Consider the following 14554-nt stretch of genomic DNA (forward strand, 5'->3'; position numbering starts at 1 on the left):
ATAATTAATGGGCTGAACATCAGCTATCCATGGGTGACATCCAATATGGCTCAGCACATCCTGTGTCCAAGAAGTACAAATGACATTTACAGTTGGTTATCTGGTGTTCTAATTGTGGACAGGCACAATTATCCCAGCATCTCTCTAATAGAGCAAGCGAGATGTTGGCCCCAGATATCCTAAACCTGTTGAGCCATCTTGCTTAAACCTCAACTCTGGTCCTTGTAACCACACCCAGCAGTGGGAAGTTTGATGTGTCTGAGTTAGAAGAGACACAGACCGATGGAGTAACTCGGACAGTTCATAACAACATGGTGTGACCCAATATTCAGGTGGTGTGATCTGCCATCTGGTTGCTTCCTGTCCATTGTGGGTTAATCTTTTGCTGATTCTCACCATATATTTTAAGTGTATATAATAAGCTGTGTGATTGGAGCATCTTAATTTGGAGCGTGAGCCGCTCTGTTCTGTCACCTGTGTGCTAAAATGCCTGGTCCTGTACTTGGAGACAACAGTTTCATCAAGGTAATTCCCCACGTGGCACTGCTGGCCATTTTTGGCCTCATTTTTCTTCTTTATATTTACAACGGGTGATAATTACATTGCAATGGGTAAAGGGTATGCCATTTCAGAAGGACATCTGGTCACCTAAAAAGAGCATTTAACTGTCACGGGGATACATTTCAGGAATTGTCTGGCAGCAGCAGACAAACAAAAGAAGAATTCATGGTTCCGCGGGATAAAATCCAAGCTCTTGGAAGCTGGTTCCAATTCAAACTCTCATTCTGAAAGGTGAGATTTAGTGGCATGTCAAAGGTCACTATTTCTACTAACGAGTCAGCCAGCACAGAAGCTGAGCTGTCTACAGAGGCTCAGGGGTTATTTGAGACACTATGGCTGTCCCTCTCTGGGTCCTGGATAATGACCAAACACACAGGCTAGCACATACTATGTAATGACTAAAAATAGAAAGTCCAGCTGTCACAATTAATACATTAACATTAAATGAGGGGGGAAAAAGACACCCACACCCACAGAGAATTTCTGTGTATTAACAGGGTACCTGGAAGTGTCACTGAGACATTTCAAGTGCTAAACATTGCTGTTCTTTTCCCTGTCAATTTCATCATGAAGATACATATTTCCATTTGCTTCTAGAAGACTAAACTTTAGTCAATCTTCTCAAGTTAGTTGATTTTAGCTGGGAGTTTATGCCCAGTTATCCAAAATATTTAATTCATAAAAGCTTTTACTCACCCGCTAATATATATGAACTGGGTTAGATGTTTGGAAACAATGGTTAGTAAGATTTAAATTATGTTAATCAACAAACATGTTGGACGTCTTTCTCTGTGCCAGGCACACTGTTCTAGGCACCCAAATACTGCAGCAGCAGTGGCTTAAAATAAAGAATATTAACTATCAATAAAAATAAGTTCAGAGCCTCAGTAGGCAGCTCACCTATGACCTCCGTGATACAAATGGTTTTTGTCTTCACATTTCCTCTTCATAATTTGGAATTTTCCTTTGGGCTTTTTGCCTTGTGGTCACAAAACACCTGTTTCAGCTTCAGGTATCTTGTCCTCACAATACCGTCCCTAAGCAAGATAAATGAGGTGGTGAGAGAGATCTCTTACAATTCTCTTTTTATCACAAAAACAACTTCTATCCTAAGGCTTCCCAGCAGAATTCCCCCTTGGATGGGTATTGATGATAGAAATTTCTGTGATACTGAAACCGTTCCATCAAGTGTGCTGTCCAAAACAGTATCTTCCAGCAAGCACCGGAATTGTGGCTAGTGTGCCTAAGGAGCTGAATTTTTAGTTTTATTTAATTGAAATGGAAACACATGTATATAATGTCTAGCCTATTGGACAGTGCGGTCTTTGCTTCTTTTTGGCTAGAACTTGGTTATAGCTGCCAATCGCTGGGAGGGAAGCCGGAGGATAATTAGCTTTTACAGTCTCCAAGGGAGAAAAAGTTTAGGAATGGCCACTGGGCAGCATCCAACAGTGTCTGCGGGAAAACGTAAACAAGAGAGAGTGTCATAGAGCTGGTATTGCAGTGGGGGAGGCCAACAACACGAAGATGTGAATACATTTAAAAAGGTAGCTATCTTCAGGTCCGAACAAGTCATGTTATCTAAACTCAGTCTAGATAATTGGTCTAGATTCTAGACATAACAGGGACTGACTGAAGGTGGGAGGGAGTCATTTTAGAAGGGGTTCGGGAAAAGCCTCCAGGAGCTCAAAGTCTGGTAGGGAGAAGAAAGGGCATATAAAACGAGCATATAAAAGAATATGTTTGTATCACACACATTTATTACATAGCTACTTATGCACGCAGTAAATACAATGTCTGTATTAGGAGGAAAAACAAAGCAACTCTGAGTGTTTCCCTGGGATCTCCCACAAGCCTCACACGACATAGCAAGACAGGATCTGCAGTACAGAGGCTTTGGACTGTGGCCCATCTGCCATCCCTGCAGCAGCAGGTGATGCAATATAGTTTTACTGGATTGTGTACACGGATATGGTTAACCAACAATTTCTCAAACAGTTTCTATAGGGTGTTGGGACGTGGGGCCATCACAAACACAGAAAAACTTAGAAAGGACCTGCTATGTCCTATAATTTCAAATGCTATAATGTTCTTGATGCCTGAGGGAGGAGCAGCAGTAGATAGACCAGTCCTGCAAGAGGTTGTCAGTGCTGGGTGGCTTAATTAAAGTTAAGAGTTTGGTGTGACTGAGCCTAAGTGACAGTAAACTTCAGACTGTATCGTCCTCTGAGAGCTTTGTATGTGTGGAAAAGACTGCTTGCCATGTCTTATGAACCCACGTTTGCACAGAATGATAATTGTGGGTTGTGTGCATTCAAAGGACTACAGTGCTGAAAGATACACTTCGTAAAGCCCTTTCCAGCTTAAACATACCACCTGTTGTGATCTATAATGATTTTTATTTTCAAAGAGAGTATGAGTGAGTGATTTCTATGCACGAATGACTGAAATTATTCACATAATAAAACATTTCCTCCATATTTCTCTTTGGAGTCATGGTAACACCTGAGATAACTCTTTTCCTGATAATTCTGTACTTAGACTACTTTCTCACCTATGAAGTAGAATGATGCTACGTACCAAGTCGATGTTATTATTTGGTAAACAAAGTTCAAAAGAGACATGCATGCTTATTTCAGCTATAGGCTGAAATAGACTTTGTGGAAATAGTCACAGATGCTAAGTTCATATGAGAATTTGTGGCCATGACAATAGTAACATAGCTATTATAATCTCCATATTGCTACAATAAGAGGCTTTTATTTTTATAAAGAAAATAGATGATGATGATGATTTTGTTAGGCAATAATAATTCTTTTTAAGTAAATTCAAGAGAAATGTGACCAATTTCAGCCACTTAAGGCAAAAGCACCAGTTTGTCCGGTAAACTTACTAATAGATTTAGAGTTACCTAATGGTGGTGATGGTCTCCCACTTTTTCTATCCATCAGTATTCAGACCTACAGTGTTCAATGGGGTAGACACTAGGCACATTGGCTATTTAGATTCAAATTTACATTCATGAAAATCAAATAAAATGAGAAGTTATCTTCTTACCTCTCTCAAGCTTTGTTTGCAGTGTTAGACACCCATAGTCGCCATCCTGAACAGCCCAGACCTAGAATATTTTTATCACAGGACATACAATTAGAGAGGACACTGTTAGGTTTACATAGTTGAATCTAAAAACTGTTGGCCAAATGAAGTGCTATTTAAAGTTTATGGCGCCCTAACCGGTTTGGCTCAGTGGATAGAGCGTCAGCCTGTGGACTGAAGGGTCCCAGGTTCGATTCCGGTCAAGGGCATGTACCTTGGTTGCGGGCACAACCCCAGTAGGGGGTGTGCAGGAGGCGGCTGATCTATGTTTCTCTCTCATCGATGTTTCTAACTCTCTATCCCTCTCCTTTCCTCTCTGTAAGAAAACAATAAAATATATTTTTTAAAAATAAAGTTAATGCCACAGTGTACATTAAATGAAGGCCATTTACCTACTACCACGAAAGTTCTAGTCACATGAACAGGTTCCTGGGAATTGGTCCCTAAGGTAAACTCTGTAGGGGCCTTAGGTAGTACTGGCCTTGAACCCTTGCTCCCTGCCCTGGGCTCTGCATTTCTGAGGGCAGCATCCTAGCTCTCCCCTCCAAGGGGTGAAAAATCTCCAGGGCCAAGGGACATGTACTTCAAGAGCCTACAGTTCCCTTCCTACTTCTAGACCTTGTCCAAGGTACCCAGGACTCTGCACACACACCTGGCCTAACAGGTTGTTATGAAGGTATATTTCCCAAGGCAGGAGAATAGAATATACATGGTGTTCCCCCAAAATGTATTCACACTTTAACAGCTCGTAGCTTAATTTTGAAAATGAAATGTATCTTAATAAACACTTTCTTTATAATTATTCAAAGTGCGTGTATATATCTGTGGAGGACACCCTATATTTTACTTGTTAGTTTAATACACTCCTTGTAAATATTTAAACACAGGGTATGTGAGCCCTGGTCTGCAAAGGATGAGGCGGGCCAGGCAGCTGGGGTTGCTTGGCTAGTTTGCTCACAATTAAGCTAACTGATCGCAGCTGACAGCACTGGATCTCACAGGGAAATTTCCCTCAAAGAGCTGCTGGTCCAGGGAGGCCCCATGCACCCTTTGCAGGGACCAAAGCCAGAGCTGCTGAAGGCCAGAACGTGAGAGAGCGCACTATCCCGGCGCGGAACCTGTTCCCAGCCCTGGTGTATTTGGGACGAATGAGACTACTTACGCTGTGGCATGAGAAGGCTTGAAACCCCTTCCCTGGGAGTGAGGTGGAACGCGATTCCTTTGGAGATGGTTGGTTTGGGACACTTTTCCTGGCCTCTCCTTTCTCCCAGGAAACTCAGCCCCGCTCTGCGCCCTCACTCCGGCCAGGCCCGGGCTCCTTGGGCTCCAATGGGCGGCCCCCAGGGGCGCACAGGGCGCTTTGTCTGGAGGGCGGCGATGGCTGAGGGAAGCGTGTGAAGGTGGCCACCCTGGTTGGAGTTGGGACTAGAACTTTCTCCCGCCTTCGGCACGAGTTACCACGCTCCCTCGCCCCCCCCCCCACTCCTGCCCGGAGGCCGAGGTGGGGTCGGGCCCAAGGGCGGGTGGGCGGGGCAGGGCCGGGAGCGCGCGCTCCTTCCCGGAGCCGCGGGCGGCGGGCGGCGCGGGGAGAGGCGGAGACCCGAGGAGGCGGTGGCGGCGGCGGAGGAGGCGGGCGGGGAGGGGCCGCCACGGGCAGCGGCCGGGCTTGGCGGCGGCGGCGGCAACGTTGGAGGAAGCGGCGCTCCCGCCGGGCTGTCGAGCGGCGCCGGGACCCGCGCTGCCGTGACCCCGCGGCTCCCGGAGGCCGATCGCGGCCGCAGCGGACAAAGGAGCATGCCGGCGCCGAGGAGGGCCCGTCCTCCGGCCGCCACGAGGCTCCGGGCGCCGCCGGGCCCGCGCCGCGTCCCCGCCATCCCGGGCGCCGGGCCCCGCTAGGCCAGCGCTCCCCGCTCGGTCCGCAGGCCCCGGCCCGCAGCATGGAGCCGCCCGGGCGCCGGCGGGGCCGCCCTCCGCCGCCGCTGCTGCTGCCGATCGCGCTGCTGGCGCTGCTGGGAGGCGGCCGCGGCGCCGCGGCGCTGCCCCCGGGCTGCAAGCACGACGGGCGGCCGCGAGTGGCCGGCAGGGCGGCGGGGGCCGCCGAGGGCAAGGTGGTGTGCAGCAGCCTGGAGCTCGCGCAGGTCCTGCCCCCGGACACGCTGCCCAACCGCACGGTCACCCTGTGAGTAGCCCCGGCCCCGGCCTCGCCCTCCCGTGCTTTCCGGTGGCGCCGGCCCGCTCTCCGCGCAACTTCGGAGCGGGGTCCGGCCGGCACCGCGCGCCTTTGTGTGAATGGAGCTGCCGCCGGGGTGCTGCTGGGCGGCGGGCTGGGCTGGGGCGCCCGGCGGGGGAAGGCTAGAGGCTCTGCCTCCGAGCCGGCGTCTGGCTCCGCTAGTTTGCAAAGGAAAAGTTTCCAGGTTCCTTGGCGCGCCCCGCGCGGTCGGGGCGCAGCGGTCCCGTCGCGGTGCCACGTGAGGACGCGAGTAAACATGCAGTTGGCAGAGTCGCCGCTCATTCATCCTGTGCTCGGGGCTTCCAGAAAACCGCGCTGGATTCCAAGCGCCAGCCCCGCGCTCTGTGCACAAGTTACACCCAGATGCTGGTTTGCAGCACAACAAAACGGTATCAAACCACACCAGACTCGGGACGCCTCTGCGTGCGATCCCCCAGCCCCCAGGCGGTTGCCTTGCCTTTTGCTGTCCTGTTTTGTGAGAGTGAAAGGGCACCTTTTACAATGGAGTTGTTAGTAAGGGCTAGAAACATATTGGGGATGAAGTCTTGCCATGTGCAGCCCCGTTTTTGTGTGTGTGAGAGCTCAGATTTAAAAGCCGAGAACTTTGGATTTGAACACTGTGGGTTTGTTAGCCTTCCAACTCGAGGGATTGGTTTTCGGATTGAGTTGCCACCTGGAAGGAAAAGTTGTTGGTCTCCTGACTAAGTCAGTGTGTGCTGAGATTCACGGCCCAGTTGTGCAAGCGTGGTTCTGCGGATTCCAGTGGAACAGTCCTCTTGATTGTATTTTCCGAACCGTGAATTGGTTTGGAAAAGCTTTCAAGTGTTCCCAGGGGATCTTTTATTGGAGGGAAATACGAGTTTTCTCAGCTCTGTGTCCCCCTATATGCTTTCAAACTGTCTTTTCAAAACAAAACAAAACAGAACACAAAATCAAGGCTGCCACTATAAATACATGAAGGCCGGGGGAGCAACATGACCCATGAAAAACTTAAAATATGGTTTTTAATTTAACCCAAATTCAGCAGGATATTAGGTAAGATAAGTATAAATTGCATCACTAACACCTTTGGTCTTCATTTCTGTTTATTTGGATTAGGAAAGGTTTAACACTGATAAGAGTGTGTGTGTGTGTGTGTGTGTGTGTGTGTGTTTATGGAGGCATAAAAGTGGGTAAAATAGTTTTTGTTTTGTTTGACTCCTTTACCAACACTTGACCATTTGGTAGTGGCAGCAGCTGTATTTTTTTCTTAGCCCGATTCTGTGAAATGGAAATTTTTCGGGGTATGGGGCCTTAATTACAGTCTTGAGCCAACTGGAGAAAACCCCAGTCATCCTACATTTGGGTTGTGGATCAGTGTTACTTAAGCTGATTTGAGTTTAAGTTGAGTTTTTCTGAAATGTCAGCTGTTCCAGCTGGAATGATTTGCTATTTGTAAATTGTTGATATTGTTTTGCAGAAAGGAAAAAAAAAAGATAATGATGTAGAAAATCACTTTGCAGCATAGTATCAGTTCAACTGTTTCACTAAGTTTCTTATGAGCTGTTAAAAAGATAAGTGCCTTTCAAATGTCATTTTGATACATTTTTTTTACACCTGAAAGTTCTTTAGATGAAATTGAAATTCATACAATTTTTTAGTGAATGGCAAGAACTTGTAACTTGTAACTTATTTTAGGATCAAATAAAGTGGATGTTCTGGATGAAGTTGGTTCAAGGTGTTCTGGAGCTGGTAGAAGGTCTTCTGGGCCAGTTCCTTCATCTCCCCTAGGGAATCAATCAGAGGGTACCTGTGGATAACTCACTTGCCCAGGTGCTCAGAGTGAATGAACATGGGGGGGGGGGCGCGGGGGAGTGGAGGCAGGGAGAGGGGTTATGTCCCAGGTGCTCCTCCTGCAGCTCCCACGCTTCTTGTCTTTCCCCCTTTGCCTTCATTTTCCTTCTTAGTGAAGTGCAGTTCTTGTTGAGTGTTTCCCGGGGCAGCAGGCAGCATGATGAGGTTTGGACTACGTGTTAGTTTCCCAGTTAGGGCGGTAGTCATTGACCACAAACTCCTAGCTTAAAATAAATTTCTTCTCATGGTTCTGGAGGCCCGAATTCCAAAATCAAGGTGTCAGCAGGGCCACGATCCTTCCAAAACCCCTCTGAGGATCCTTGCTTCGGACCCTCATTGGATTCTGGCAAATCCACCCCAGCCTCCACCTCTGTCCCCACGTGGCCTTCTCTCTCTGTCTCAGATACTCTCCTTTCTCTTATGAGGACACCAGCTGTTGAATTTAGGGTCCACCCTAAGTCCAGGGTGATCTCATCTCAAGATTCAGAACTTGGTTACATCTGCAGAGACGCTGTTTCCAAATGAGGTCACTTTCAAAGGTACCAGAAGTTGGGACTTGAACATACCTTTTTGGTGTTCACTGTGCAAGTCAGTGCAGAACATAAATACCAACAGAGTCTTTCTTCACCAGGAACTTGGGGAGGTATCTGGGGAGAAAGACTCATGAAGAAGTCTCAGAACATATGGTAAATGTTCCACTATTGGGCTGCACATATAGCAGAAGAAATCCAGAGCAGGGCAGAGCAGCCAAGACCTCCTTGTGGGATGGGATGGAGGATCTGAAGATCCTGGTCCGATTTGAGGAAGATGAGAAAGATAATTGTCGAGGAAATGGTGAGGGGAGGACATGAGGGCATGGCAGACTGGGGACCCAGCATGCTCGCCTGCTTGGAGAGAGCAGTGTGGCTTGTGATGCTATGATGCTGTGCCTTGGATGTTGCTGGAATGTCAGTGGCAAGTGTCCACTGCCCACTGGTCAGACGGGAGGCAAGAGGGACCAGTGGGAGAACCGGTAGGCTCTCTGGTTTGTGATTTAATCTCTTAGGTGTGGCCAGCTGTTTTCAGTGGAAAATGGATGGGAATTGAGAGGATGGCAAGGATAAGATAGAATTAATTTATGTATTTTCATAATGAAAAATAAGACTATTTCCACAGAGCGGATGAACTGGACTTAAATGTAGCCTGAAGTGCAGTCTTTTCAACTGTCTTTGTGAACAACACTCACTCCCAAAGCCACATAGAGTTCTAGCAGAAATTCTTGGCATGACCACACTTGCTCTTTGTATCTCATGTAGCCTTTTGGATTAAAGGATTAAATTGCATTCATTATTTTTGGGCACACATTGAATAAAAACTTAACCCCACTGAATTGAACATTTTTTGTTAGGAGTATTGTAAAAATTTTTTAAATTTCCATGTTTTATGTGAAATGCTGTTCAGTATTTTCAGTTTTAAAAATTCTGAGGACTTCAGTGATAGAAAGTGGTACACATTTAGTGCTTGCTTTTCCACATGTTAACTTCTTCCTCAGGATGCTGCATAGTGATTGTAGACAAAGGATTTAACAACAATTATTTATGACTTGTCAGGTAACTCAGGGACAAAGTCCAGGTTTTTCTCAGATATTTTAACAGACTAAAATAGTGCATGAGTTTTGATGTTGACTTTATAAAATGTTATGTTTGTTTTCTGTGAAAAAACTGATCATTGGACATCACTGGTGTGTCCGGCTGGGTGCCAGGGACACAAAAGGAATGCATTAACCCAGGTGGGGAAAATGGACTTGCACCGAAGAAGGCTTTTAGGGAACAATTACAGATGGTCTGTCATTAAGTAATAAATTCTGTTCTGCTGCCTGTTTCAGTGCATCAGGAAGCCCGAGAAGGGGAGAGACTGTGGGGCTGTGGTGGCGCTGGAAGATCTTGTATTTTTCTGAAGTTAGGACTTGAGCATGGCCTGAGGGAAGGGAACTATGGGATTGAACTGTAGGGAGAGACATTCCCCACAGTGAGGGGTGGTGACTGGCCCTACCAAAGTGGAACGATGGTTTCCGGAACTGTTGGTCATCGTATTGAAAAGCTGGGTCTGGGAGGGTCACTTAGGGATGTGTGTGCAGCAGGGAAGAGGAGGTGGCCCCACACAAGCAATGGAGGGGCCACTGGTGAGGTGGGGAGCAGTGTGAAGAGTAGTTCAGGCTTGAAGAGAGGAATGGGCGCCCCAGTTGAGAGATGCTGAGAGTCAAGAACAGTAAGAACAAGGAGTTCACCACTGAGGCTGACAGCCTGGAGCCCAGTGCCCTCCGTGAGCGGATCCATGGACCAGAGACCATAGAAGGTGTTGGTTGGCTTGAAGGGAGAACAGGATGAGGACGGAGTTTGATGTGAAGGGGGTTTCTTAGGAAGGAGTGAGTGTTGGAACACGCCTGAGAGGTTGGCAGTAGTTCAGGTGAGGGAGAAGTGGATGATGGGAGGATGAGATGGCTGGGAGCTGGCACACAGTTGAGGGTTTGGCTCTTGGTGGCAGCAGGGCCATTTCATCCCCACATGACAGGGAAGGTGGTAAACATGAGCAGAAGGGCAGGGGGACGGACAGTGGGAGGTCGGGTGTGGTGAGGAGGGAGCTCCTGCCCCATTGCTGTTACTTTCTCAGAGGGGCACAGGCTGGGTGAGGCAGGGCCGGTGAGCAGTTGGTGAAAGAGGAGGGAGGTGGTCCTTTTGGCAAGTGGACAGTGAGCGTCCTGGGATTGCAGAGGTGTCAACAGGGTGGTGTCATGTCCATTTTTTCCCTTGTGATCAGATTCAAATGGAGGTGGTCACATGGGTATTTCTCTCCAGCTACATTCAGCCTAGAGATACACATAGTTGGGACCAGCTGGGCTGCTGCTTTGCATGGTGAGTGTCACAGAGGGAGGGAAGAGCAAGGGGACTTTCATGAATAGCCCAGCAAGCTTCTGGGGCCTGAATTCTCATGGTCAAGAGTGAGGTTTCTATCTTTGAATTCAAGGTCTCCAGGTCTTTCATGTCTTGATAGCCTTATTTTCAGACACTCAGCACAAACATCCTTTCCTGCACATCAACTGAGGTGCTGTTGTGGTCTAGGCACAGTGCTGAGTGCTAGGGGCTCGGGGGTGAGAAGTCATGATTCTTTCATCTAAGGATCAGGCTTATCCACAAGCTCTCTGCTCACCAGAATGTGCCTTCAATTGGCCTTAGCAGCGTTTGTACTGGTGTCTTGTGCACCTTGGCTATGTCAGTCATTCTTGCCTGGAGTCCCCGATCCCGTAAATCCTGGGTCCTTCACAATCCAGTTCAGCTGCTATGACTCTGCCATCTCTCGTCCCTTCTCTGAACCCAGCAGGGCTTATTGTCTGTGCTCTTGTGTCACTTACATGATGCTGACATTACTCTCATAACAGCCATCCCCTGGGAGGGAAGGACCTTGAGGCCTGTCTTAGCAGGTGCCTGCAGTGTGCACGGGAATGAAAATTATCAGTACTGATAAGAGTAAGGCTAACAAAGGTACAGCTGTGTGGTGGAAGATCAGGACGAGTGGAGGGATGAAGAGGGATGCAGATTCAAATTTCCACCCCATTGTGGCAAAGGAGAATATTTAGTTAGTTAGTTTAGGTCAGCATTTCATAGCTGTGGGATCTCTAATTCAAGAACAAGTTTATCACCTCTATTTACAGTTACATATGACCTACATGATCTTATGTGTGTGGTGAGCACACACATACGACAGTATGTGGGCAAGTTGCTCAGAAATACTGTAGCATTTGGGGTAGACTTATGCATTTGGTGGATGAATGCAAGTCCTAAGTTTTTCCAATATGATGAGAAAGTTTTGCATAGCCCCACCTCGGAATCCTGTTGCTTCTTGCCTGCTTACAGTCCTCCAACATCGGGAATGTATGCAAGAAGTTGGGGGTTTGGCAATAACCCAGAAATCAAAATGCCAGAAACAAATGAATTGCAGGAATGTTTGTAAATTGTTGCCCCAGTCAAGTTATAGCTTCTATTCCCAGAAGTCTATAAAAATGCTTAAAAAACAAACAAACAAACAAAAGTAAAAAGACACAGAAAATAACTCAGAAAATGACACAGGGTGAAGTTTTTTTATTAGTATATGGTGAGTCCTCCCTCCCCCACCCCATTCAACTAAGTCTCTAAAGGCAGTAGTTTTCCACATTGACTGCCTTCCTATGGAGGAATCTTAAAGTCCAGAGAATATAACTAGTTCATTGTTGTGTCAACATTTTTCTCAAAACAGATAAAAATGAGGATACAGAGTTCTTTAAATTTTAGTACCTTATCAACTTGACTTTTGCAAAGATTAGGAAGCTGTAGATGCAAAACTGTTCAATGAGTTTTGTGTTGTCTATTTTAAAACTTAATATTTTAAAGCATTATGGTTTAGCTTGCATTTATGTTCTAGTGCAGCCAATTTTTGTCTAAAGAGGGAGTTTTACAAAAAGTAAGCAGTATATCTCCCGAACTTTTTATACATTTTGCATGTGTAGTAAGGGAATCACCTACATGCTGGCGTGTGGTGGGGCAGAGCTGTAGCAGGCACCTCATCAGAGGCACCTGTCTGTCTTAGCCACTCTTTGTTTTTGAGTCCTCACTCAGGGATGTACTTACTGATTTTAGAGAGAGGGGAAAAGGGAGAAAAAGAGAGAGGGAGTGAGGGAGAGGGGGAGAGAGAGAGAGAGAGAGAGAGAGAGAGAGAGAGAGAGAGAGAGAGAGAGAGAGAAATCTTGATCGGCTGCCTCTCACATGTGCCCCAACCGGGGATCGAACCCGCAACCTCTTGGTGTACAGGACAACACTTCAACCAACTGAGCCACCCGGCCAGGGCTGTCTTCCTCTTCAAGCCCAGGTTAGAATGTGTGCCTTCCTCCTACAGCAGGGGCTGTCCAAAGGCCATAATTTACTTTCGATATTTACTCTTCTCTAGTGGCATGCTTGATCATTTGCATTGGAGATTTTTAAGCTGCTTGCTTTTGCATTCATTCTGCAAATAGTTATGCATCACCGACTCTGCCTGCTGTAGACACAGGTGAGCTTATGTGACTTCTCATCTCTGGGCGGGACTTTTTTGTAGGGGTAGGGTGCTCATTAGACCAGTTTTTTCCTAGCCTTGCATGCTAAGTATCTCTTTCTGGAACGCTGCCTTTTGCCTTCTAGCTATACAATATCTGTCGGGTGTCTCTCCAGTTAGGCTTGACTATCCAGCTCTATTTGATGAGGTTTAACCGAGTCTTCCTCCACAGCGTCCTCTGCTAAGACAGCAGGAGATAGGCGAGTGACTGGTGGGTTTTTAGAAATTATTAAAGACACTGGATTTCTTAGGGGAAATTCGCAAGACTGGTTTAGGACCAACCATGCTAAAGGGACTGATAGACCTTTTTGTTCAGTGACCGTCATTGCTTTCCCCTCCTGTTCATGGGCCAGGCACAAACTAACTGGGTGAACAAAGTGAAGGGATTAAGCAACAAACAAGCAACTCCTAGACACAGACAACAATATGGTGATTACTGAGGGGGAGAGGGGTGGGTAGAAATAGAAGAGGGGATAATGGTTATGGAAGGAGACTTGACTTTGGGTGGGGAACACACAATCGAATCCTATATAATAAAAAGCTAATATGCAAATGTCATGCCCTCACGCCATCATGACATAACAGCTCAGACACTCAACACTGAGGGGAGAGGAATGGGGACCAGCCAGGCACAAATGAGCTTTGGAGAGAGGAATGGGGACCAGCCAGGCTGCGTCCCGGGAGAGGGACAAACCACCTGCCCCATGGTCCTGGGCACCTGCGACTGCAGCCCGGGCAAAGCTGTCCGCCCATGGTCCCCTGCAGCTGTGGCCAGCCCAGGTGAAGCTGGCCCAGGTCCTGGGTGCCTGCAACTGGCCAGAGGAGGAAATCCTGGATCCCGGGTGTGGGGTGAGGCAGAGGCAGTTAGGGGCAATCAGACCAGCAGGGGAGCAGTTAGGGGTTATCAGGCAGGCAGAGGGTGCAGGCTGGGCTGAGGAACCCCCCCACCCCCCCGGCCCCTGTGCATGAATTTCATACACTGGGCCTCTAGTATATAGATGATGCATTACAGGTTACAGAATTGTACCCTTGAAACCTATATAATTTTATTAGCCATTGTCACCCCCATAAATTTAAAACAAAACAAAAAACCAACCTTTCCCCAGCTTAGTATGTCTCAGACTTTCTGTAGCACATAGTCACTTCCAATACTTAGGGCAGTTCTTTCCAAGACTTTTCATGTAGACAATAATGGTGTTTGTGTGAAGAATGCTCCAGGGCCAGTCCCACTGCCCCAAGCCCTGCAGCCCAGCCCAGGGGTCAGGGGAGCAGTTATCTCCACTTTCCTGTAACCTGGGTGGTGACTTTGCTGTGAAGGTTTGCAGCCTTGCATTGAATCACCACCTGGGAGCATTAAGCGTTCAGGTGCCTGGACCAGGGACCTCATGCTCTGATTTTATTGTTTAAGGATGGGGCGTGGATGTTGGTGTTTTTCAGAGTTCTGCAGGTGAAACCCATGTCATTTGGGTTGAGAAGCTTTTGTTTAGTAGCCCAGTGACCTGAAGGGTTAACCGTGGTCACCAGGGGTCATCAGCTGCCACAAAAGAAAGGAGAAAGAGCAGAGGAACAAATTGAGGCCAGCTAACCAGATTCAGGGCCAACAGTGCCCCAGCAACAACATAACCCACAGCCGAGGTGGAGTCGCGTGGCCCCGTGAGGAATTGGGCTCCCTCCTCACTGGTTTCGGGGTGAATCACCTGAGAACGACCACTGTGAAGTCACTGCAGCTCGGCA

The 14554-nt window shown here is 47.6% G+C and overlaps 1 protein-coding gene and 1 long non-coding RNA gene across 2 annotated transcripts in view; one reads left to right on the forward strand and one right to left on the reverse strand.

Moving 5' to 3' along the window:
- The window catches only part of LOC132220800 (uncharacterized), a 28769-nt gene extending 23574 nt beyond the window's left edge, over positions 1-5195 (reverse strand). Inside the window, exons 1-2 of the long non-coding RNA XR_009449871.1 lie at positions 4820-5195; positions 3619-3679 (exon numbers count right to left, since the gene is read on the reverse strand). This is a non-coding gene — a long non-coding RNA (uncharacterized LOC132220800). The remainder of the gene's footprint in view (positions 1-3618; positions 3680-4819) is intronic.
- A 135-nt stretch (positions 5196-5330) lies between these two features.
- Positions 5331-14554, forward strand: part of ADGRA3 (adhesion G protein-coupled receptor A3) — a 117179-nt gene continuing 107955 nt past the window's right edge. Inside the window, exon 1 of the mRNA XM_059674384.1 lies at positions 5331-5836. Coding sequence (XP_059530367.1) covers positions 5595-5836 — 242 coding nt within the window. The 5' untranslated portion in view covers positions 5331-5594. The remainder of the gene's footprint in view (positions 5837-14554) is intronic.

Source organism: Myotis daubentonii, chromosome 1, assembly GCF_963259705.1.
Source record: "Myotis daubentonii chromosome 1, mMyoDau2.1, whole genome shotgun sequence".
Taxonomy (NCBI): Eukaryota; Metazoa; Chordata; class Mammalia; order Chiroptera; family Vespertilionidae; genus Myotis; species Myotis daubentonii.